General features: G+C 32.5%; 2 protein-coding genes across 2 annotated transcripts in view; both read left to right on the top strand.

Annotated features, from left to right (window-relative positions):
- The window catches only part of LOC136969233 (zinc finger protein 271-like), a 320,380-nt gene extending 304,068 nt beyond the window's left edge, over window positions 1–16,312 (top strand). The window contains exons 5-7 of the mRNA XM_067263325.1: window positions 2,277–2,422; window positions 4,376–4,439; window positions 13,490–16,312. Coding sequence (XP_067119426.1) covers window positions 2,277–2,422; window positions 4,376–4,439; window positions 13,490–15,795 — 2,516 coding nt within the window. The 3' untranslated portion in view covers window positions 15,796–16,312. The remainder of the gene's footprint in view (window positions 1–2,276; window positions 2,423–4,375; window positions 4,440–13,489) is intronic.
- A 3,702-nt stretch (window positions 16,313–20,014) lies between these two features.
- Window positions 20,015–21,637, top strand: LOC136969228 (SCAN domain-containing protein 3-like). The gene has a single exon (XM_067263319.1). It carries the CDS (start codon window positions 20,015–20,017, stop codon window positions 21,635–21,637), a length of 1,623 nt encoding a protein of 540 aa, XP_067119420.1.
- Window positions 21,638–23,289: the final 1,652 nt, after the last annotated feature.

Consider the following 23,289-nt stretch of genomic DNA (forward strand, 5'->3'; position numbering starts at 1 on the left):
ATGTAATAAGAGAACTTAGTAAATATATTTACAGTACGTTTGTTAAGGAAAAATGTACTTTGTTAGAGAAGTTGGATGAGCATTTATCATAGATTTTGGTGAATCTATGGATAGAGTATAAAATAAAATGCAGATAGAGAAAATCTTAATATTGTAAAATGAAAGTATTATGCCAGGCTTCGCTTCAACGGAAATCAACTTCCTCTTTTGACGGACGTAAAGATAATTCACATAAAACAAGTCTTGGCCAGCTGCAAGGACCTCTATAAAAGAGAGCCGTTTTAGCGCCAAAATGCGCAGTCCCAAGGAGGATGTAAGCCATACGTATCGAATTAGGCGTAGTCCCAAGGAGAATCCAAGCCATACTCAACGACTTAGGCAGACTCCTGCGCCATACAGTGATTAGGCATAATAGGAACGCCATGCAAGTTATAGTTAGTGAACATTATCAGTATGTTTATTTGTAAACGTGAACATACCAGTTTTACGAATACAACCAGCTATAGGAAGCTGATGAGCTATTATTCGTTTAGATCTCTGTAAACTCTCTCTCCGCGCATCATTTTAGGTAGAGCGCGAAATAAGTTATTTTTAGATCCATATTCCTAGTTTATTTCCATACGATTTGATATCATGTTTATTGGTATTTAGTTGTTTGATTTTATTATGTATATTCTGTAATTATCTTAGATTTAGTCTAAATAAATATAATCTTTGTTTAATTAAATATTGGACTTAGATTTATTTCCATATCGCTCACGCGGGTCGATTATTACGCGTGGTTATCCGCGTTCTAAAACCGGTAACCTGGTGTGTAGGAATCCTGACAAAAAGGAGAGAGTTGATTTTGCGATTAAATTCTCTCCGACCTCTTTATTATCGTGTCTTCCAACCACTCGGAACCGAAAGGTAACCATCTCCTAAATTGGGAATGACAAATCGAGAGGCCGATTAGAACGGAGTTCAGTAAGTGGTGTTTCGTACTTTGTGCACCCTGGCGAATCTCACATAATTAAACACGCGAGTTTCATATTAATATAGTGAAATTAAACTTTTATGATCATTATTATACTACAGACTTTGTATCGTTTAAAAAAATTTAGGATAGTGGTCCGCGAGATTCAAAATTGTGAGTATAGTGGTCCGAGGTCAGAAAGGTTGTCGACTACTGTTTTAGACAACAAAGCGTTAAGCAAAACAGCGTTAAACGAGGTCATTTTAACATAGAGTAAAAGGGATTAGAGAACACGCGACCAAAAATAAACAAATTTTACTTAAAATTAAAGTTACTTTTATATTAATTTGTATAATAATATATGTTAAATAAGACATATTCATATGCACACAGAAATGTAAAGTTTATTTTTTTATGAAAATCCTGACTGTTTTGAAATTGTTTTTGTGCAAAAAAAGTCGTGAAATTTCATTTGACGCATTTTTCTTTCGTTAAACAAATGTCGGTAGCAGAAGATTGCATCCAAAATGACTCGTTTTGCTTTTGCACTCATTTAAAAATTTGGATCATTTGCCTCAATTTGATCAACGATTTTAGTTATGGTTACCAAACTTTTAGTAAGAAAATCTGTAGAGAAATTTTTCGGGTTCTTCGTTTTCAGAATTTCTATTTCCCAGTTCCACTTGAATTCCCTGTTCTTCCAGTTCTTGAAGGTCGTCGCTGGTAAGGCTCTCACTAGAAACTTACTGTAACTCCTCAATATCCTTCTCGTCTATTTCTTCTAGTCCCGCTATATCGTTAGGTTGAGTTTGGTCAACCTAACGATATAGCGATAGACTCTTCTTGTTGAGAATTATTGGATACCTTTAGCCATAACTTGTTCTACACTTCTTTCGTGTATTTATCAGTTAACTCTTGCCAAGCGAAGTCCATATTTCCTATGGCATCCATAATGTTATATTTTTTTCCAAAATTGCACCGAACAAACATAGATTTAAAGAGAGTACACATTTTTGCCACCATTTCCGATTGGTTTTGTGTTTGCAAGTAATCGTATTATATACAAATCAATGAAATGCCCGATAATTTAAATCAGCGTAAATTTTGAGCTTAATTTTTTTGGTTTTAGAGAAGACCGCGTTATATCGAATCAGAGTTAAGCAAAGGCTAGTTTTCGGCTTGTAATCAGAAATAAATGATGTAGTGAAACATGTAATTCAATGTTGTGGTGTTAATTAATGCAAATATGCTCAGTTTTATTTTATATTTCAAGTTTTTCTTAGAATCCTTTAACACGACAACTTTGTAAATTTCACTACAGATATCAAGAAAGACGTAAAAGAGAATTATGATGTAAAACATGGTATAAAATCGGAATGTAAAGTTGTTTTGAGAAAATTGAAGATCGAAGTAAAAACTGAAGATTATAAAGTTGTTGTTCTTCCAGATGATGATGAACATGTATCGGTAAGTAATACAAATATTAAAATATTTTATAGTCAAATTTCAATAGTAACTTAGGTTTTTTATGTTTGAAAACGTAGCTCAATATTACTAATATAATATTATGCATTAAATTTAAGTGTATTCTGTATTAAATGAAAAATATGTATTATATAAGAAAAAAATCTAGCAACGAGTTGCATAAGTTTCCTGGCTGATAAGAGATTTTATTTAAAAAATAACATTGATATTATATATCATAATAAATAAATTGTCTGTTGCACCATATGTTATAAAAACTTTCTAAAATTTTAATTATCATAAAATGAAGAAATGCTTAAGTTTAATGGTAGCAATGCATTTCACAAACGGTAGTAGATGCTAACAACAAATAAAATTTTCACGAAGTCTGATCTCACTCGAGATTTTACACGTGACTATCTTTCATCTCTTCACTCTTTGGTGTTTTATTAGCATTAATTCCCCTTATGCACAATGTACAGTACTAAATTTCGTTTCATAATCTTTATCATAATACGCTTATAATGTAATGTAATATAATGTTCGGCATAATGGTTTAGAACAATGGCGTTGGGAACGGGGAACGTTGCAAGTAGAAGTTCGGCTTAAACGTTTGCTTTTTCTGTTTTTGGTAACTTTATGACGTATTATATTAAAAGAATGATTATTCGAGCATTTGTGAACGACATTGTAAAGAAACAGACGATTTTAATCCATAAAAATTATATAACTATTCAATTCTTTTGCAAGTTATGTGAAGTGCCTATTAAATTTTTATATATTTTTGTTAATAATACCGTATCGTTATACTGTAGAAGTAGGTTCTTTTCTTTTGTGGCATCTTCTACCATCAACAGCATAACGTTTGTAAATTTGTAAAAATAATTTTCCAGCTGCTTTCGGATTTATATAAGCCACTGGTTTTCTCAACAAAAGTATGTCGTGAGAACAGGCAAAACACAACCTAATAGTTCTACTATTTTGTACGGTAGGAGACACGACGCTTAATTAATGTCAAAAATAATTATTTAGTGTTATTAAATAACCTCTAAATATTTTGAAAGAATCTAATTTGTTAGTTTATCTTTTTTTGGTATCTTTCGTCGTTCTTAAATGTTTTTTTTTCCATTTTTCGTCAATATCCCATAAATCAGTGCGCGACGTTTTGGAGTTGAAACGTCAAACGTGTACTTCTGCTTGTCGTACAAGTTTCAAGTTTGAACTTCTGCGGCAACCTCTCTAATGTAATAAAATAAGCAAAACAGTTTTACAACGAATTTTGAAATTCGTTGTAAAACTGTTTTCATAAGTTAATAAAATAAGAAATCATAAAATACGGATTTGTAATTTATAAGTTAGTAATGTCTTTGATATTACTTTTCCGACTATTATATATAACAGAGGGAAAGTACGATGATCGGTCGAAAAATTACTCCCAAAGATTTTTACATTTGTGGACTTTGAACACTTTCAAACGTCAAAAAATGCAAAAAATCGTGTGTTTTGTCTGTATGTATGGATGATAGGGGTGTGTGGGGAGGAGAACATTTTCTTCACCCTGTTTGAAACTTAATAACTCCTGTGCTTTTTGTCGAAAATTTCTGAAATTTTGCTGGAAAGTTTGACTATTAGGGAAATTGAGGCTATTAAATTTTTACTGGTTATAAATCAAGAGGGTGGGGAGAAAAAGGAGGTCGTGTGTATCTTCAGGAGAGTTGGACTTAATGATGATTTTACTTGTTATTCGCATTTTTCTTTTTTTTTTTTATTTATAAAACTCATTCCTAAGTTCAAAATTCAATTATTTGCCCTTCTATAATAGTTAAAAATATCATATTTTATTCAAAAAACGTTTTACTTTAGACAGCGCCACGAAAATTTTAAAAAGATGTCCGGAAAGTTGAGCAACTTGTTAGTGGTTAATATATTATAAGTGATTCTTTGTATATTGGTTAGCCTGTCAACAATGAATTCTTCACTCCAGAAGGCAACTCTAACACGAATGAAATGAACATCCAAGGTAAGTAACATTTTACTTAGTTCAGATATTTATATTAGTATTATTCAGAAGGCAGCTGAAAAACTGCATTCAAGTTTTAACTGTCATACATTTAACTGAAATTAGATATTTGAGAATTATGAGAACTACCTACAACGTATTAATATAACTTTTTAAGTTAATAAAAATCTGTTGGGATGATCAGAATTACTAAATAACAACTGATGAGTTATGATTTAATGATTCGTGTTATCTTGGTTTTTCATGGATCTGCTGAAATAATAAGGAAAATCTATTGAAACGAAGTAAACGAGGGCTATATAACTAATTTAATAACATAAGTAAGTATATATTAGAAACGTTTTAGAAATAACGTTGCTAATATTCTTGAAAAGCATTGTACAGATCAATTGGATATACGCTCAAGTTATGGTTTTTTGATTCAAAAAGTCTGAAAAATCCATTGGTTTTGCCTCTCTACCTGAAATGCATAGACTTTTGTTGCGGTACTTTCTCTTTTACACTAATGAATTTTTTTCGTCTTTAAGAGCACACGATTTCTTCTACGTTTTCACGAAAACAACTGGAACAAACTACATAAATAAAATAAACAAAAAGCGATAAAGTGAAACAATTTCTCACACTCATTTAAATGTCCGCTGAAGAAACTAAACAGAATCATTTGTATTTTAGAGGCCATTGTAAAAGCAAATTTAAAAGAGAAACTAAACTGAAATTGTATTTAAAAGTTTCTTGTTTACAAATAAACGCCAAACAATTATTTATCAAATGTAATTTATAATTTATACGAATAGACTTTTACATGTGGGGAGGATTTAGAGAAAGCTATGACTATTTTTAATAATCAAATTCATTTTTATCGAGACATTAAAAAAAAAATCATCAAAAATCGAATTCCGAACTCATAAAGAGTATGTTCATCCCACAGGAAGAAACCATCAATGCAAAATATGCAAGAAGTCATGCTTTGAAATAATTTACGTATTTTAAAAAAATTATATTATTTTATTTCTACACATAAATTATAGTGTTCAAACTTTACCCAGTCGGTAGTTTGAATATTCCTGCCTTTCTGTGCACGATAGATTAGAGAATAAACAATGAGTTTTTATTTCAGACCCATCGATGGGTTGGTCGGGTCCCAATGGACGTGACCACATGTTGAGGAAGGTTACCTGACATACAGCGGGACCAAAGATTTACGAAACCTTTCGCAAAAATCTTATTTCGAACATCGGGCTCCCGGGATCCCGACCACTTTTTAGGCCCGAAATTTTCGGTATTAAGTTTTCCTGATCCCGAGATTTTCGGGATTGACATTGACATCATTTTAAAAAAGTTGCAAAACAGACTGCATGAAGTGAAACGTTCGGTGCGAGTGCTCTTAACAGAATTGCTTGCCTATCATTTTAATATAAAACTTTTTGTATTTTGAACTAGAATAATAGGCATGCAGTACTCACTTGGTTACCTGTTAGACGATCTTGAAGCATTTTGGTTAGAAAATTACGGTTTTATTTTAAACTTTTAAAATACTCACTCAATTTTTATTGGTGGGTATAAGTTTATCCAACAGCGTAAAAACATACCGACATTAGTATGGGGTCGAAGATAGGGCCAAAATTAGCAAAATTAGTTATGAAAAACATTGATGAAGAAATAAATAATATTCCTGTTGTAAAACTAGTAATGAAATATGCTGATGATTACTTACTGATATGCAATAATAATATAACAAACGGTAAAATTATTATTAACATGTTAACATCATTAACGAAAATATTTAATTTGATATAGAGGAAGAAAAAAATAAATCAATTTATTACTTAGATATAGGGGTGTGAGCTGCTTGTGTGGAGTGCGAGTGAACTTTGGTGAGGAGCTGTAGTTCAGTATACAAGAGTACGAATCTCACTTGAAAAAAAAAGAAATATGACCAACGTACAGAAATGGATATCTGTTAATAGATTAACCTTGGGTTTAATTAAAAAATTGCTTGTAATTGATGGTGTCGAAACCAACCCAGGGGACCTATTCTGAGTTGTATCGTTAAGCTAACGAATACGATAAAAATCAGTTTTTATCGGAACCACGTGATTCGCATTTAATCAGCTGTGAAAATGCTATTCCGATCCGGACGTTTCGTCTTCTGTTCCGATAGCCACGTGCGATAACTAAGCTTTTGTTATCGATCACTCTCGAGCTGCCGTTAGGAACGTAATACCCCGTTTGCACCAAGCATTTCAATTTATATTGTGACCAAGATGGCGACTATGCCTTGGTGCGACCTCTCTCGACCGTTTTGTTAGGTTTTTAGGTGTAAGGTTCTCTAATCGTAAATCTCTGTTTTATATTTAACAAAGTTTAGGTTATAATAGTCGGACTGGACACCGGTCACGTCCTGCTTGTCTCACTGACTCGAACAAAAGACGTTTTGGAATCTCGCGTCCACACCTAAGTGTAACCTGATCCGTTCCAGATTGGACCCCGGTCGTTAGGTTTTCACACGTGCAAAACATCGGATTCAACACCACCCCCTTTAAGAAGGAAAAACAACCGGCCAAATTGACGGTTTAGGCCGCGTAATAGTTCTTTTCTGAAGGGTTGACTTAAAGCCGTCCAGTTGGGATTCGAGTGCGAGCTGATCGGCGCGGAGGCTGCGGTGTTACTTTTTTCGGTGGCGTTTCTTCGATGGCGCATGGTCTCTCGAACGGCGGGGACACATCGTCCTGCTGGGCCGGTCTCTCAACCGCATGTGTTAAGTCTGGAGTCGGAGCGGGACGTAATGGGATGACGGCGAAGGGGTCCTTCTCGGGCTTCGGTCGAGGAAATTGTCTCCGTAACAGCTGATTGGTGTGAAAACGCCGAGTCGATCCGTCGGCTATCTCCACCTCGTGTTCGGTGTTTCCGATTTGCGTTTGATCGTTCTCGGCTGCCAATTTTGAGAGCGTCGATGTCGTGCGAAGACGAGCTTTTTAGTTGTGAAATTTAATAATCTTATATAATAATTTTATATCTAGTATTGAGTCCGATAAAAATCACTTGGATTTTGTTAATAACTATAATAGGGGTTTGAAAAAACGGGTTAACAATGATAATATATACGGCTTCGCGTTTGTAAGGACAACTAATAATGATAGAGGCAATATACTTATAGGTTTTAGAACATCCGAGGACTCTGGGGAAAAATGTTCAGTGAATCAGTAAAAGAATAGGCCTACATAAAATCTCATACCATAATTGGCTTCACGGAAACTTGGATTGTAAATTTGAGCAAAAACGACAAGGATTTCCTAGAACGTGAAAATATGATAGTATTTAGCGGTGCACAAAGAAAAAGCAAAATCGGTCGTCCTGCTGGTGGCTTACTGCTGTTAATAATCAAGAGTAACTTTGATGAGCTATTCAATTCTTTTATATCAGATAAACTCATCTTTGTGGTGATCAAACTGAACCAGAGAATTAATATATGTTGGAAAAAATCATATTTAGGAATCATATTAATCTATCTCCCTCCTTCTTCGGATAAAAAAAGCGACTTTACAAGAAGCCCAAAGGATCATTGACCAGTGGTCTAATTTCGTTAACCTATGAATTATTGGTAGTGAGTTTAATGCTAGAGCTGGTGAGACAATGGATACAAAATGCATACAAAGAAACGATAACATCATTAATATAAGAGTATCCAAAGACAAAACTGTAAATTCTGTAGGACGAATCCTCTTGGACTTCGTTCTGGGAAATGAATTATTTATGTTAAATGGCAGGATCATAGGCGATATTCCCGCCGAATTTACTTTTGTCTCTCCGATGGGTAAATCAATAATTGATCATATTATTTGTTCTGAATTCGTCTTAGACCAGTGCAAGACGTTAGTAGTATTAGATATAGATGATTCGGTTTATTTCGCGATTCAATTGGAACTGAGAGGAAGTATAGAAGAACGAAACCGGTAAAACAACTCCAACCAAGAACGTAAATCTAATATAGGAAAAAACAGACTTATAATAAACTCAAATTTATAAATGAAATACCTAGTAAAATCAAGAGAAGTAGAAGAATTGATCTAGCGAAATACAAACGAAATTGGTTTGATAACAAGTGTTAGTTTCATAAAATTAACAAAATAAAAGAACCTGCAAAGATTTAGAAGAGTAAGCACAGAAGAAACGCTGAAGAAGTACTCAGAAAGTAAGAAGATATATAATAACCTATTGAAGGTGAAAAAGAAAAAATATTATGCAGATATCAATGACAGGTTAATCAAGTCCAAAAACACAAAGGTATTTTGGTCTATAGTTAATAGTTTTTGTGTCCTTAATTCAACAAGCACAGAAACAGTCCGATAATCTCATAATAGTTTGCTTCATTATTACACCACCTTTCCAGAAGTCTACAAGAGCAAAGGTAGTTGAAGAAATATAGACATTAACCTATCTGAAGAAAATCTCTGAGGAAGTGTTCAAAGTGGAGGAAATGCAGCATTGTATTAAAAAGATAAAGGAGAACACAGCTCCAGGGTCTGATTCAATTCCTACTTATATAATTAAAAGCTTTCCTATAGAAATAGTAAACAATCTGTCTAGAAAAATTAATGGCTTCTACAATCAAGGAGTTATACCATAGATGTGGAATCAAGTAATATTTTTTTATGTTATTTAAACAAGGGAATGAAAAATTGCCAACTAACTATCGTCCAATTGCGTCATTATCAGGGCTACGCAAAGATTTTACAGCCGTGTTATTATCTAAGATCAACAATTTTAGAGATATAAACAATTATAGAAATGAAACTCAATATGCGTTTATCAAAAATGGCGGCACTCAGTTAGCCTTCTTTGTACTAACTGCAATTATTTAGATACAGCTCTTCAAAACAACACAAGGTTTTCGCGTTATAGATTTAGAAAAGGCATATGACTCTGTTAATATTGCAGATTTACAAGCAAAAATGACTTACTACCAAGTAAGCATGCGTCTAACTAACATTATAGGGTTACTGTTTGGTTATTATAGAACCATTATTAAACAAGATAATACTTAGTGGCCGCTGTTTGACTCAAGTAGAGGATCACCGCAAAGAGACCCATGATCTCCCCACCTATTTAATTTTTGAACGTTTGATATGAATAACTGCTTTAAGAATGAAGACGATGGGTTTATAATTGGCGATCAGGTTGTACATTCGACCTCATATGCGGATAATATTGTGTTAATTGCCCCAACCGCCGCGGCCTTACGCAGGAAAATTCAATTGGTGGATTAATACTTCAAAGAGCTAAAATTAAAAATTAACCCAAAAAAATCAGAATTTATGATATTTAGGAATGGAGCCAATCTGGCAAAGAAACATATATCTTTCCATATAAATAAAGAAGAACTGAGGGTAGTCCAAGAAACTAAATTTCTAGGTATCATCTTAACATCAAATCTGTCATTTGAAAAACAATACAAAAAGTCTCAGTTAAAGACAATAGTTTAAAAAACAATATGGTAAAATTATTTAAGGCAAAAATGACAAATATCTATGTACAATTCCGAATTTTTAATTCTATAATTATGAATTTGATTGGCTATGCGGCCCCAATTTTGAGCTTTACTAATTTCAAAAAAATTGAAATAATTCAAAATAAATTTATACGCAGGATTTTCTCATTGAAATACAATATACCAGGTAGTTCTGTCAGATTGGAACTCAGCAGGTTTAAATTAAGTGCGATTTTAATAAAGAGATACATTAAATTTTTGTTTGAATTAAGAGATGCTAAGAACCTATCGAAGAAATTATTTTTATATCAATTATATCGGAAATCAATGGTTAAAGAAAAAAATAGAAACAGGGTAACCCAAATTACAAAAATATTAAATCTTTATGGGTTTTCTATAAAAATATGAATCTACCTGAGATAAGTGAACATCCAGGCCAACAATTAATACAAAGTGTCTTAGAAATCTCTCTATTACATGATAAAGAAGATATACACAATAGGAAGAAATCTGATTGGTATAAAATAATACTAAAGTATCCATTCAACAACAACTACATGTTAACAAATTTGGCTTTCAATGTAAAAACATTTCTCATTCAACTCAGATTAAAGAAAGAATTGATACTAATCAACAATAAATTTCTCGAGTTTTCCAAGTGTATCTCCCCAAGATGACGTATTACAATTTCAAAATTTCACATGTTTTGTAGTTGCAAAGATGCAAATGAGTTAGCACAGAGTTTAGACATCCATTGTCTATCTAAATGTACGAATGAAAGAGCTATGTATGATGTTTTCCATACAGCAAAGATTGACATAATCTATAGGATATATAACTATGCTCATGTATTTATGTCGATTAAATAATTTGAAATAATTAAACGACTTAATGGTAATTTAATTAATTCATTATTATCAACTAATGTAAGAAAAAAATACTTTAGACTAGTAGTTACATAACTCTGGATATCTTCTATTTGAAAGTTAAGACATTGACAAAATATATACATTTTCAAGTCTGGTTTTTATCCATACTTCACACTTTTATTCACACTTCACACTAGTATTAAATACTAAAATAAACTACAATGTAAAATTGGTATGTCTATGACAAAAAGTTTCTCGATTGTAACATAAAGTAATAATTACTTAGTGTTGAATCTACTAAGTTTAAAAATTGCTTGTAATAGATCGTGTGTTGGTTATGTTAGTCTAATTTGGATTAGATGATGTTCATCTCAGTAACAATAAATAATTATTTGTAACTAATCTACACCCTCTGTAACTGGCCGTGGCCATTCTACGAATAATAAAATTGATTGATTGATTACCTAGATATAACAATAACGAATAAACTTAATAAATTTACCTAATAAATAATAGTTTAACATTTAGAAAACGACTTTACAAAAGAAAATTTAAAGAGCATATAGAAATAAAAAATTAACACCCAAAAGAGAACTTCAGAATATTTCAGAAGGTTAATTGAACCTCAATGGTATAAATTAGTAGAGGGTGCCTTCACCCATTGAATATTGTTTAAAAAACGCACTCCAAGAACGTTGTACGGGAGAGTTTGAAATAAATTAGATTAATACTGGATAACACCTTTTGTCGGTATGTTTTTACTCTGTTGGATGAACTAATATCCATCTACTTTAACGGAAATAATATACAGTGAAACCTTCCTTAAAGAGCGTCTCGCATAACGAGTGTTTCACATAACGAACCAAATAAATTGTGAAAAAACGACTCGTTTAACGACCGAATTTTCTCATAACGAGTGGCCAGAAAGGGGAAAGTCCCGGATTTTGCGCAAGCTTTATCTAGCACTCGTTCACTAGCATCTTAGTGTTTTTGTGATCACACATTATTTCAAACTTTCTCCAACACATATTACGTATAAACATCAACAACCATAGCCCGTTATATAATATACACGCCAAACAATATGTTAAATTTTTGGGCTACGTAAAGGCTATAGTTTCATATTAAATATTAATAAATTTGACCAGAGGTAGGCAGTTATGTTTCCATCTCGAATTAAATTTAATGACCTATTCCAAATTAATTTTTTATATAGATATTTTTGGAATTTATTTATTTATAATTATTAAATTTAATACGAGATGTAAACATAACTGCCTACCTCGAGTCAAATTAATTTATAATATTAAATTATAGCCTTTGCATAGCCCAAGAATTTGGCATATTGTTTGTGTGTTTATCGGATAAATTATCTGATTTTTTTGGTTTTCTGCAAATCGAATTCGCATTTCAGGTTGGTTCAATCTGCGCTAGAAAAAACGGTGATGATTCACGCTCCTTAACAATGTTTATTGTATAATTGTCTTTGAATAAAACATTATACATAAAATACTTCTCACCGTGGAACGCATTATCGTATTACATTAATTTATAGAAAGGCAAAGAATTAAATTTTGAACTTAGGGATGAGTTTTATATAAAAAACTTAAATGAGAATAACGAGTAACATCATCATTAAGTCCGACTCTACTAAAGATACACACGACCCTCTTTTTCTACCGATCCTCTTGATTTTTAACCAGAAAAATTTAATAGCCTCAATTTCCGTAATAATCAAACTTTCCAGCGAAATTTCAGAAATTTTCGAAAAAAAGACCACGAGTTATTAAGTTTCAAACATGGTGAACAAAATCGTGCGCACCCACCCACTAACATTTATACATACAGATAAAACCCACTTGTTGTTTGCATTATTTGACGTTTGAAGATGTCCTAAGTTTAGAAATGTATAAATCTTCGGGAGTGTTTTTGGACCGATTTTTGTACTTTCTGTCTGTTATATATAACAGTCGGAAAAATGATACGAAAGTAGTTACACACTTACAAATTACAAATCCGTATTTTATGATTTTATATATAACCTATATACTAGAAAATTATATTAGAATTGTTTTGAAAATTTTGTAGAAATTATTTAGACTTTCGAAAAAATTAACAAAATAATAAGCCAGACTCTTCACTTTCCATTTTGTCCATTGAAAAAGATATTACTAATGAAGTTAACTAATTTTGCTAAAGATCTGTGTCATTTAAAAATTAATTAAGCCAAGTGAAAACTAGAAGAGGAGTTCTATAAGGAAAGATTTTCGCACCTATTCAATTTCATGATTCATTGTAAAACTGCTTTGCTCATTTTATTAGATAAGAAAGGTTGCAGCCGAAGTTCAAACTTTACACGTTTGACGTTCGAACTCCAAATGAAACACATTGCGCCAACGTTGACGTCATGCAGTGATTCATTAAATATTGACGAAAAAATGGGGAAAAATTTAAGAATGACGAAGGTTACCAACGAACGTAAATAAACGAAATAGATTATTTTAAAATAGTTAGAAGATATTTAATGTTTTATTTTTAGTACGAACAAATAAATGATGTTTTTCTTTCGAATGAAAAACATAGGTTTACTTTACCAATTATATAAATGCAGCAGTAATATTTTAATACTAAAGCTATGTTATGTTCATTGAAATATAATAGATACTTCATTAAGTTATTTTTTAAACTTTCAGTTGAGGAGGAAGAGAAAATTGAAGAATATGATATTCAGCACAATTCAGAAAAAGAAAAACATTTTAATTATAATATCAAAACAAAGAGATACGTTCCTTCAAGTAGAAAATGGAATAAAATTCAAGATAGGATTAAAAGGAAATACTTCAAGGTTATGCTTGCATCTCATTCTAAACAAGAATTTACGTGTGATTTATGTAAACAGCCTTTTACAAATAAGAGAATATTACGAACAAATCTGTTTTGTCACATTAAAAAAAAACCATTTCGCTGCACAGCCTGCAATAAGAAGTTTTTGTGGCAATTTCTTTTGCGAAGACACATGAAAGAACACAAGACTGGAAATAAAAACGAAATTTCTCATAGGAATTTACGTGTGCAGCCATCTGGGGATCGAGTAAAGTCATCTCCAAGAAACGGTAAAAAATCTAATATCCAGCGGGAAAATGTGTATTGCGACATTTGTGGTAAGCGTGTTCCATATAGTAAGAGTTGTCTAGAAAGACACAAAAGAATACACAGAACTTATGCCTGCAAGACATGTGGAAAAGAATTTAAGTGGAACTATATGTTGTTGCAACATGAACAAATACATAGTGAAGACCGTCCTTTCAAATGCGATATTTGTAATAAAGGTTTTAAACAGAAAGAGCAACTAAAAACTCATCAAAGAACTAATTGTGAAGAACGTCCTTTCAAATGCGATATTTGTAATAAGGGTTTTAAACTGAAAGTAGTACTAAAAACCCATCAAATAATTCATAGTGAAGAACGTCCTTTTAAATGCGATATTTGTAATAAAGGTTTTAAACTGAAAGGGGATCTAAAACGTCATCAAAAAACTCATAGTGAAGAACGTCCTTTCAAATGCGATATTTGTAATAAGGGTTTTAAACACAAAGGAGATCTAAAACTTCATCAAAAAACTCATAGTGAAGAACGTCCTTTTAAATGCGATATTTGTAATAAGGGTTTTAAACAAAAAGGAGGTCTAAAAAATCATAAAAAATCTCATAGTGAAGAACGTCCATTTAAATGCGATATTTGTAATAAGGGTTTTAAACAGAAATCAGATCTAAAAAGACATAAAAAATCTCATAGCGAAGAACGTCCTTTCAAATGCGATATTTGTAATAAAGGTTTTATTCGGAAATGGCAAATAAAAACCCATCAAGAAACTCATAGCGAAGAACGTCCTTTCAAATGCGTTATTTGTAATAAGGGTTTCAAATCGGAAGAGCTGCTAAAAAGCCATCAAAATAATCATAGTGAAGAACGTCCTTTCAAATGCGATACTTGTAATAAGGGTTTTAAACAGAAAGGAACTCTAAAAACCCATAAAAAAAATTCTCATAGTGAAGAACGTCCTTTTAAATGCGATATTTGTTATAAGGGTTTTAAACAGAAAGGGACACTAAAAATACATCAAGAAACTCATAGTGAAGAACGTCCTTTTAAATGCGATATTTGTAATAAGGGTTTTAAACAGAAAAGAGATCTAAAAATCCATAAAAAATCTCATAGGGAAGAACGTCCTTTTAAATGCAATACTTGTAATAAGGGTTTCAAATGGAAACTGCAACTAAAAAGGCATCAAGTAACTCATAGCAAAGAACGTCCTTTCAAATGTGATATTTGTAATAAGGGTTATAAACAAAAAAGAGATCTAAAAACCCATAAACAATCTCATAGTGAAGAACGTTCTTTTAAATGCAATACTTGTAATAAGGGTTTCAAATTGAAAGTACAACTAAAAAGCCATCAAAAAACTCATAGCGAAGAACGTCCTTTCAAATGCGATATTTGTAATAAAAGTTTTAAACAGAAAGGGACACTAAAAATACATCAAGAAACTCATAGTGAAGAACGTCCTTTTAAATGCGATACTTGCAATAAGGGTTTCAAGTTGAAAGTGCAACTAAAAAGGCATCAAGAAACTCATAGCAAAGAACGTCCTTTCAAATGTGATATTTGTAATAAGGGTTATAAACAAAAAAGCGATCTAAAAACCCATAAACAATCTCATAGTGAAGAACGTCCTTTTAAATGCGATACTTGTAATAAGGGTTTCAAATTGAAAGTGCAACTAAAAAGCCATCAAGAAACTCATAGCGAAGAACGTCCTTTCAAATGTGATATTTGTAATAAGGGTTATAAACAAAAAAGCGATCTAAAAACCCATAAACAATCTCATAGTGAAGAACGTCCTTTTAAATGCGATACTTGTAATAAGGGTTTCAAATTGAAAGTGCAACTAAAAAGCCATCACGAAACTCATACTGATGTACGTAACTATTCTTCTTAGGTATGTGACAAAAGGTTTAAAACAAAAATTAAAAAAAATGTTTGTTAGCTCATAAAATCGTTCATAATGAGAATTTCAACCATACTTGTGATATATGTAACAAATATATTAAAACAAAACACTATTTGGCATGTCATGAAGTGATTAATAATCAATTTGACCATACTTGTCAGGTATGTAATTGAAGTTCTCTACGCAGTTCTAATTTAAAACGGCATATTCTTATACACAGCAATGAATACAAATATTTTTGTCACATATGTAACATATTTTAGAACAATAGGTTTTTTGGGACAGCATAAAATTGTTCATAGCGATAGAAAAAAGTATGTTTGTGACATGTAAAGAAAGCTATACTAATACAAATGCCTTAGCCAGACACTGTATTACTAAACATAAAAATATGTATGTATGCAATATTTGTAACAAACCATTTATGACTAGAAACACACTAGAAGAACATCTGAAAGTTCACATCTAAAGGTGTAATATTTGTAATAAAGAATTTAAAAGTAAACGCAATTTAATTAATCAGCAGAAAGTTCATTTTAACATAAAACCGTTTTGTTGTCCGAAGTTTTATGGACACAGATCATAAATACAATCTTCGTTAAGTTTGTGAAACAGGTATGTAACGAAGGTGTTTATATTAAAAGTTTTTTATTAAGCCATCAACTCGTTCATGAGAATCATCTGTATTTTGCAGCCATTGTAAAATCAAATTTAAAACAGAGACTAAACTGAAATTGCATTTAAAATTTTTTTCTTTACAAATACACTCGAATTATTTTATCAATATAATATCTGTGAACAGACCTACGCGTAGGGAGGTTTTATAAAAGTATATGATTACTTTTAATAATCAGATTAATTTCTATTGTGACATTTGTAAAAAGAAATTTACAACAACAGTCGAATTTCAAACTGATCAACAGTCTTATTTTTATTTCCAGTCATTATGTCTATATGTTTCATATTCCAGTTTCAAATATCTGTAATTAGGAATGATATAAATCTAACCCAACATTCGTACGTCAATAGACACTGTAAGAATTCAATGTCAATCTTTGTAACCGAGTTTGGAACAGTTGTTCATTCTGGTTGATTTAAATTTATCACGTGACTTATCTCGATAACATAAATTGTGTAGGAAATTTTCAGTCTCTGTATCTTTAGTCTGTGCCTTCATTTACATATTTATAATATACCGGAAATTCTCCCGCCAAGCAAGGCGAAATATTTTTTGTGACAAAATAAAGATTGAAGAATTAAAAAAAGCTTCAAGTCGAGCGTGACGTTGTGACGCTGTTCCTCAGCCATTCACGATGCCATTTATATTCTGTGTTGCGTAAGTCTGAGGTTATTGCTCTCGGTGGTGTCGGTTGTTCTTATACTTTAAGATTTAGGATTTACCTGACCAATTTTACTCTTAGGTTACCTCTTACCTGGCAGTGTCTACGAGCGTGAACGCGCTTCCAAGCGGAGTTGACAAACTGGTTCAAGCAAATGATCGTGTCTGGAGTAACCGCGTTTAGCGTATAGCGACCACCAGATGACTCTTGTACTGTACCTGCACGTGCCGGAAGCAGCTACCAAGCAAGTTTGATCATCGCTTCCACTGCTCGCGCTTTTAACGAAATGGCTGATTTTGTACATAAATGAAAACAGAATGACAGACAACTTGTGTATATATGTTGTATGTACTTTAATTAATAATGTTTTACGTAATTTAATAATTCTTTTTGTAAATGTAACGTTTTAAGAATAAAACATTTTTTAACTTCGTATTTTGTGAAGATTCTTTATATTTGTTGTAAATCTGGTTAGTGATAACAATTACCTGACTAATTTACAGTTTTAATGCTTGTTATATTTTCCATAGCAAGCAATTGACGAAGTCGTCTCGCCGCCAGTTTTTAAACAACACGCGTTCACTCTGGACAGAAGTCGCTTGCGAGTTGGACGCACGTAAAGTTTTTTTTCCGCTCGTGGTCGCTGGACGCTGCCACTAGAACGTAGCATTATGTTTACGTTAGGCAAAATAACGAGTCTTTTTAATACATCTTTGATGAATAGAAAGATGAATTTTATGTAGGGTGACCATCACTCAATGCTTAAAAGGGAGTACACTGTTGAGGGTATCCTCCGTGAACCCTGTTGACTCCCCGTGCTTTCCATTGTTTATACATGTATAAATAAAATACGGGAAATTAAATGTATGGAATGTGCAATAATCAGTGATAATATTAAACGACGAAAATCGTACATGAAGTAACAAATGTTGAGAAAGAAAACAAAAATTCAGTGCAGTGGATGATCGGTTAACGAACATAATTCGTTTTGAAGACATTGTTCGTTAATCGATTATCGATTTACAATAGGTTTTATGTGAATTTCATTAATTCGTTTTGGAAACTTCAAATAGTAGAAAATATGTACTTTCTTGTTACATTTATTTACATGTAATAATAAAAATGCATATACACACAGTCTTGCATTTTTATTAGTCGTGTTTTTTTCCGTTTGTGAGGTTTAAAGAATCTGTCTAATGTCGATTGTTTTTCTCTCTTCAGGATTTTTCAGAAGTAATTAATAGCATTGTAATTGTAGAGATCCCAAGCCTATTAACCTGAACGGGTTTGGATGTTATTCTAAGACCGTCGTTTTGACATCCTCCCACTTCTTTTAAGGATCTTTAATAGCAGATATCGGCATGTGTTTGTTATGTGAGATGTTCGTTATCCAAACATAAAAATTAGTGATGTAACGAATATTCGGTTACTACTCACTATTCGGCCTATCCGGCCTATTTTTCACTATTCGGCCGAATACCGAATACCTAAAAACAGGAGTAAGAAATAACAAAAACACAGTAAATTAATCATTTTGGAAACTTTTATTAACGCTAAACATTAAATTATGATTATTAAAGTTAATAAGAAATAGCGTCTAACTCTAGTAAATTATTTCGTAATTAAAATAATATTATAGCCTTTATCTAGCCCGATATCTTATGGCATTGATAGCGTGTAGGTTAGAATGTATGGGGCATTAATGTTATTGTTTAGTTAATTATGTTATATTCGTATTCTTGTATATTTTAATATTTTTTACGATATTTTAAAATGATTTACGAAACGTTTTATTGAAACTTATCGTATTTAATGAAAGAATTATTTATTTCTAGAAGATGAGTAACTAATATATAATTTATTTTATATATAAAGCAAAGAATGAGCATTTCTCATTATATGCAAAAGATAACATTTGAAATCATGTTAATTTTAAAAATATTGACAAAAACAATAGCAACAAAATATCACAAAACTTTACAAATAGAAACCCCCCAATAATATATTTGAACTGTTCAACAACTGGGGAGAAACTAGACCAGTGTTTCCCAACGTGGGGCCCTCGCCCCACAAGGGGGCAATTTGATCTTTAAGGGGGCAATTCGAAAATGGACTTGTTTAGAGTTTAAGTTAACCATATAGCTGCTGTACGCCATATTTATTGTAAATATTGATTTAAGTTAGTTTTAGTTTTCTTTGTTCTTTGTTTCCCTTTTCTTCTAAAACTTTCCTTTATAACCCTTTTCCCTTGGGGAGGGATTAACACTTCTGGGAACCACTGAGAACAAAGATATAAATGAGGCCCTGAGGCCGGTGAAAGAGGAGAAAGGACATTCTTTGCCCAGACGTCAAGGTGGACAGACATAGTTGTGGTGTTCCAGGTCGTGTTTGGCAACGACTGGAAAGTGCAAGAGAAACTTCAACGAACACTTCAAAACGAGAGACCTTCCAAAAGTGTTCAACGTGGTATCCCACCCAGAGATTGTAGAGTTCAGCAAGAAAAAACCCAGGTATTCCAATCTTTTCTCTGTTCTATTTCCTATCTTATCTTTTTCCTACTAATTTTTCTATCGCTAGTTTTAAGTTAGTACATAAGTTTTAGTTATAGTTTTTATATTGTCGCGAACGGTATATGTTGTTTGCGCCATATTATTGTTACTTATTTTATAATACCGTGGAGTTGGAATCTAAAATAAAACCTGTACATTTATGCGAAATAAATTACTTTGTTGACCATATCGTCGCATAGTCTTTGAAATGTGTTTCTTTTGTTGATCTACAGCTCTACACCATTTCGTGTAAATCTAATATCATATTTTTTTTAGTTTCTAATTGATTTTATATATATTTTTCTAGCTCATAAGGAAATGAGTGGTGCAAGCAAGAAAAAAGTTCGTCAGTATTCGGAGGAATATTTAAAATTTGGTTTTATATCTGCTGTCCACGATGAATGGTCACCTTTTTGTCTTTTATGCCAACAATGCCTGACCAACGAATCAATGAAACGAGGTCGTCTTGAGGCACATTTGAAGGCAAAGCATAAGGCTCATATTAATTCAGGTTTGAAGTACTTTCAAACTTTGAAGAAAGATTATGAAAAAAGAGTAACATTAAAGTCTCTATTTACTGCTCATAAAGAAACTATCAATCGTACTCTGGAGGCTAGTTACCAAATTTCATTACTCATCGCTAAAGCTGGGAAAAGTCATACTATAGGGGAGAATTTAATCAAACCATCAATATCAGCATTTCTTAAAACGGTTCTGGACAAAGATGACAAAGATGTTAAAGCTATGCCACTAAGTAACAATACTGTTAGCAGAAGAATAGACGAAATGAGTGAGGATATTGAAATACAACTTGTTGAAAAGCTGAAATCAAGACAATTCTCAGTGCAAATGGACGAATCAACTTTCAGAGACAGTGAGGCCGTACTTATAACTTACGTACGATATATTGAAAAGAGTGAGTTTGCTGAAGAAATGTTGTTCTGTAAATCATTAGAAAGCACTACGACTTCCAAAGATATATATAATAAGCTAAAAAATTACTTAGATGTCAATAATATACCAATGAAAAATATAACATCTTGTGCTGCAGATGGTGCTCCTAATATGATGGGGAAGAAAAATGGTTGCTTAAAATTGATGAAAGATGAGAATCCAAAAATGCTTCTTGTGCATTGTGTTATTCACAGGGAAAACTTAGTAGCTAAAAATATTTCACCTGTTCTAAATGAAGTATTAAATTTAGTTACAAAGTGTATCAATACTATTAAAGCAAGTGCCAAATGTGAACGTCTTTTCAAGTTATTTTGTGAAGAACAAAATGAAGACCATGTGAGACTTATACTTCACACTGAAGTAAGATGGCTCTCGAAAGGGAACTGCTTGAAAAGATTTATGGAACTATTTGATACTCTTAGTGATTTTTTACGCAACAAACCTGAAATGAAAAATCTGTTAACGGTCGATGGTAAGGCATTTGTGAGTTATTTAGCCGATATCTTTGAAAAACTAAATATATTAGATAAACAACTTCAAGGAACAAATAAAACTCTTGTCGATGCAAAAGCGAAGATATTTGGTTTCATTACCTTTATTGAATTATGTCAGACAAATATTTACAACAAAAATTTTGAAAAGTTTCATTGGCTCCAAAAGTGTAAAGTTACTGATACTGCTATACTTGTTATTGTTGATCATCTGAAAATTTTATCGGCTGATTTAAAAGAAAGATTTTCTGATTTGAAAAAAATTGATTTCCCAACTTGGATGATGCAGCCAATGTTAGTGGATTTGTCTGATATTTCAAATTTGCAGTACCAAGAAGAACTCGCAGAAATGCAAAATGATGAGTCAATTAAAACATTATTTAATATAAAAGGTGCAATGGCATGGCTTTGTGAGGAAACCCGAAATCAAATATCCAAATGCAACCAATTGTGCAAAAGAACTATTGTTACCTTTTCCATCTTCATATTTATCTGAATGCGGATTTAGTGCCATAAATGATTTGCTGCTAAAAAAAGAAATCGGCTGGATATAACTAAACGGAGAGACTTGAGACTAAAGTTAACTAAATTGGATCCTGACATAAAATCTCTTTGCAGCAAGCATCAAGAGCGAGTGTCTCACTAAATTTAAATAATAAATAATTACTAATAATTAAAATATTATAGAAAATCTTTCATTAAAATTATTTTGTACTTGAATTTCAGTTCTCCATTATATGTTTTGAAAATTTACTTACTGTGTTTTCTCAATAATTTCCTAGTGATTTCTTCCTAAAACCTTCTTTAGTGAACATTTCAATTTTTGAATATTAAAACTTGTGTATATGTTAGGGGGGCATAAGAATTTTTGAAAGACTTAGGTGGGGCATAGCACAAAAAAGGTTTGTTTTTTTTTTTTTTTTTTTTTTTTTTTTTTTTTTTTTAACTCTTTCCGCCCTGTGGGCACTAAGAGGGCCTCTTTTAGTAGGCCCATTATGGGTTCGGCCAGGCCCACAATGGGGCGACCGGGTGGTGAGGGACGGGGCCCGACATATCCGAACGGACCACCCCCCGAAAAATTCCTGGGGATTATTCGACCCGTTCGGATTCGATCCCGGGTCCCCCAGAGCGGTAGACTGACACCTTGACCGCTCGGCCATCCGGCCTCGCACAAAAAAAGGTTGGGAAACACTGAACTAGACCATATGTCCCCACTAAAGTATATATCCTTAGGGTACTATTCAGTCTACAAATACGTAGTAAAAATAAAATTTTAGTGCTTAATTAAAGAGTTAAAAAGATCGATTGCAAATAAAATAACTTATAAGTTATAACTTACATCTAATTACCAACAACTGCCGAATCATATCGGGCTATTTACGGCTATTACATAAATTATAAACCAATTTGGCAGTAGAGGTAGACATTAGGCTCCATCTCATATTAACTTAAATAATTATAATTTAATTAATTAATTTAAATAATTTAGACCTACTGGAAGAAAAAATCGTAATGACATCGGGCCAATAGAGAGCAGGGTGCGCGTTTGCATGATGAGGTTTGCGCGCTAATTTTTATATGTGCGTTAATCAAGCCGAATAGTTTGGCCGATATTCGGCCAGGAGCGTGTCGAATGGCCGAATATTCGGTATTCGGCTGAGGCCGAATATACTATTCGTTACATCACTAATAAAAATCTTTCGCGAAAGTGTTCGTTATCTGATTTGTTCGTTAACCGATCACCCACTGTATTTTATTTAAAAAATAAAAAAAGTGAGTGCATGGCTGTCTACATTTTATATTTCAATTTTTTGCTTGCCATTTCTAGTAATTTGTTGTTGGCAAGAAGTGTTCTGTACATAACTGGGCATTCTTCTGTGAAGTTATTACACATTTAGAGTTCTGCTTTGAGAGAGTCTACTTTCGAACGATTTCTCTCATTTCTCCATAGTAAAGTTTTTTTTTTTTTTTTGTTTTGGTAACTCTTTCCGCCCTGTGGGCACTAAGAGGGCCTGTTATAGCAAGCCCATTATGGGTTCGGCCAGGCCCACAATGGGGCGACCGGGTGGTGAGGGACGGGGACCGACGTATCCGGACGGACCACCCCCCGAAAAATTCCTGGGGATTATTCGACCCGTCCGGATTCGA

This window comes from Centruroides vittatus, unplaced genomic scaffold (assembly GCF_030686945.1).
Source record: "Centruroides vittatus isolate TY-2023 unplaced genomic scaffold, ASM3068694v2 contig_1768, whole genome shotgun sequence".
Taxonomy (NCBI): Eukaryota; Metazoa; Arthropoda; class Arachnida; order Scorpiones; family Buthidae; genus Centruroides; species Centruroides vittatus.

Excerpts from the sequence above, each read along its gene's own strand:
- LOC136969228 (XM_067263319.1), top strand. The coding sequence starts at position 20,015 with ATGAGTGGTGCAAGCAAGAAAAAAGTTCGTCAGTATTCGGAGGAATAT.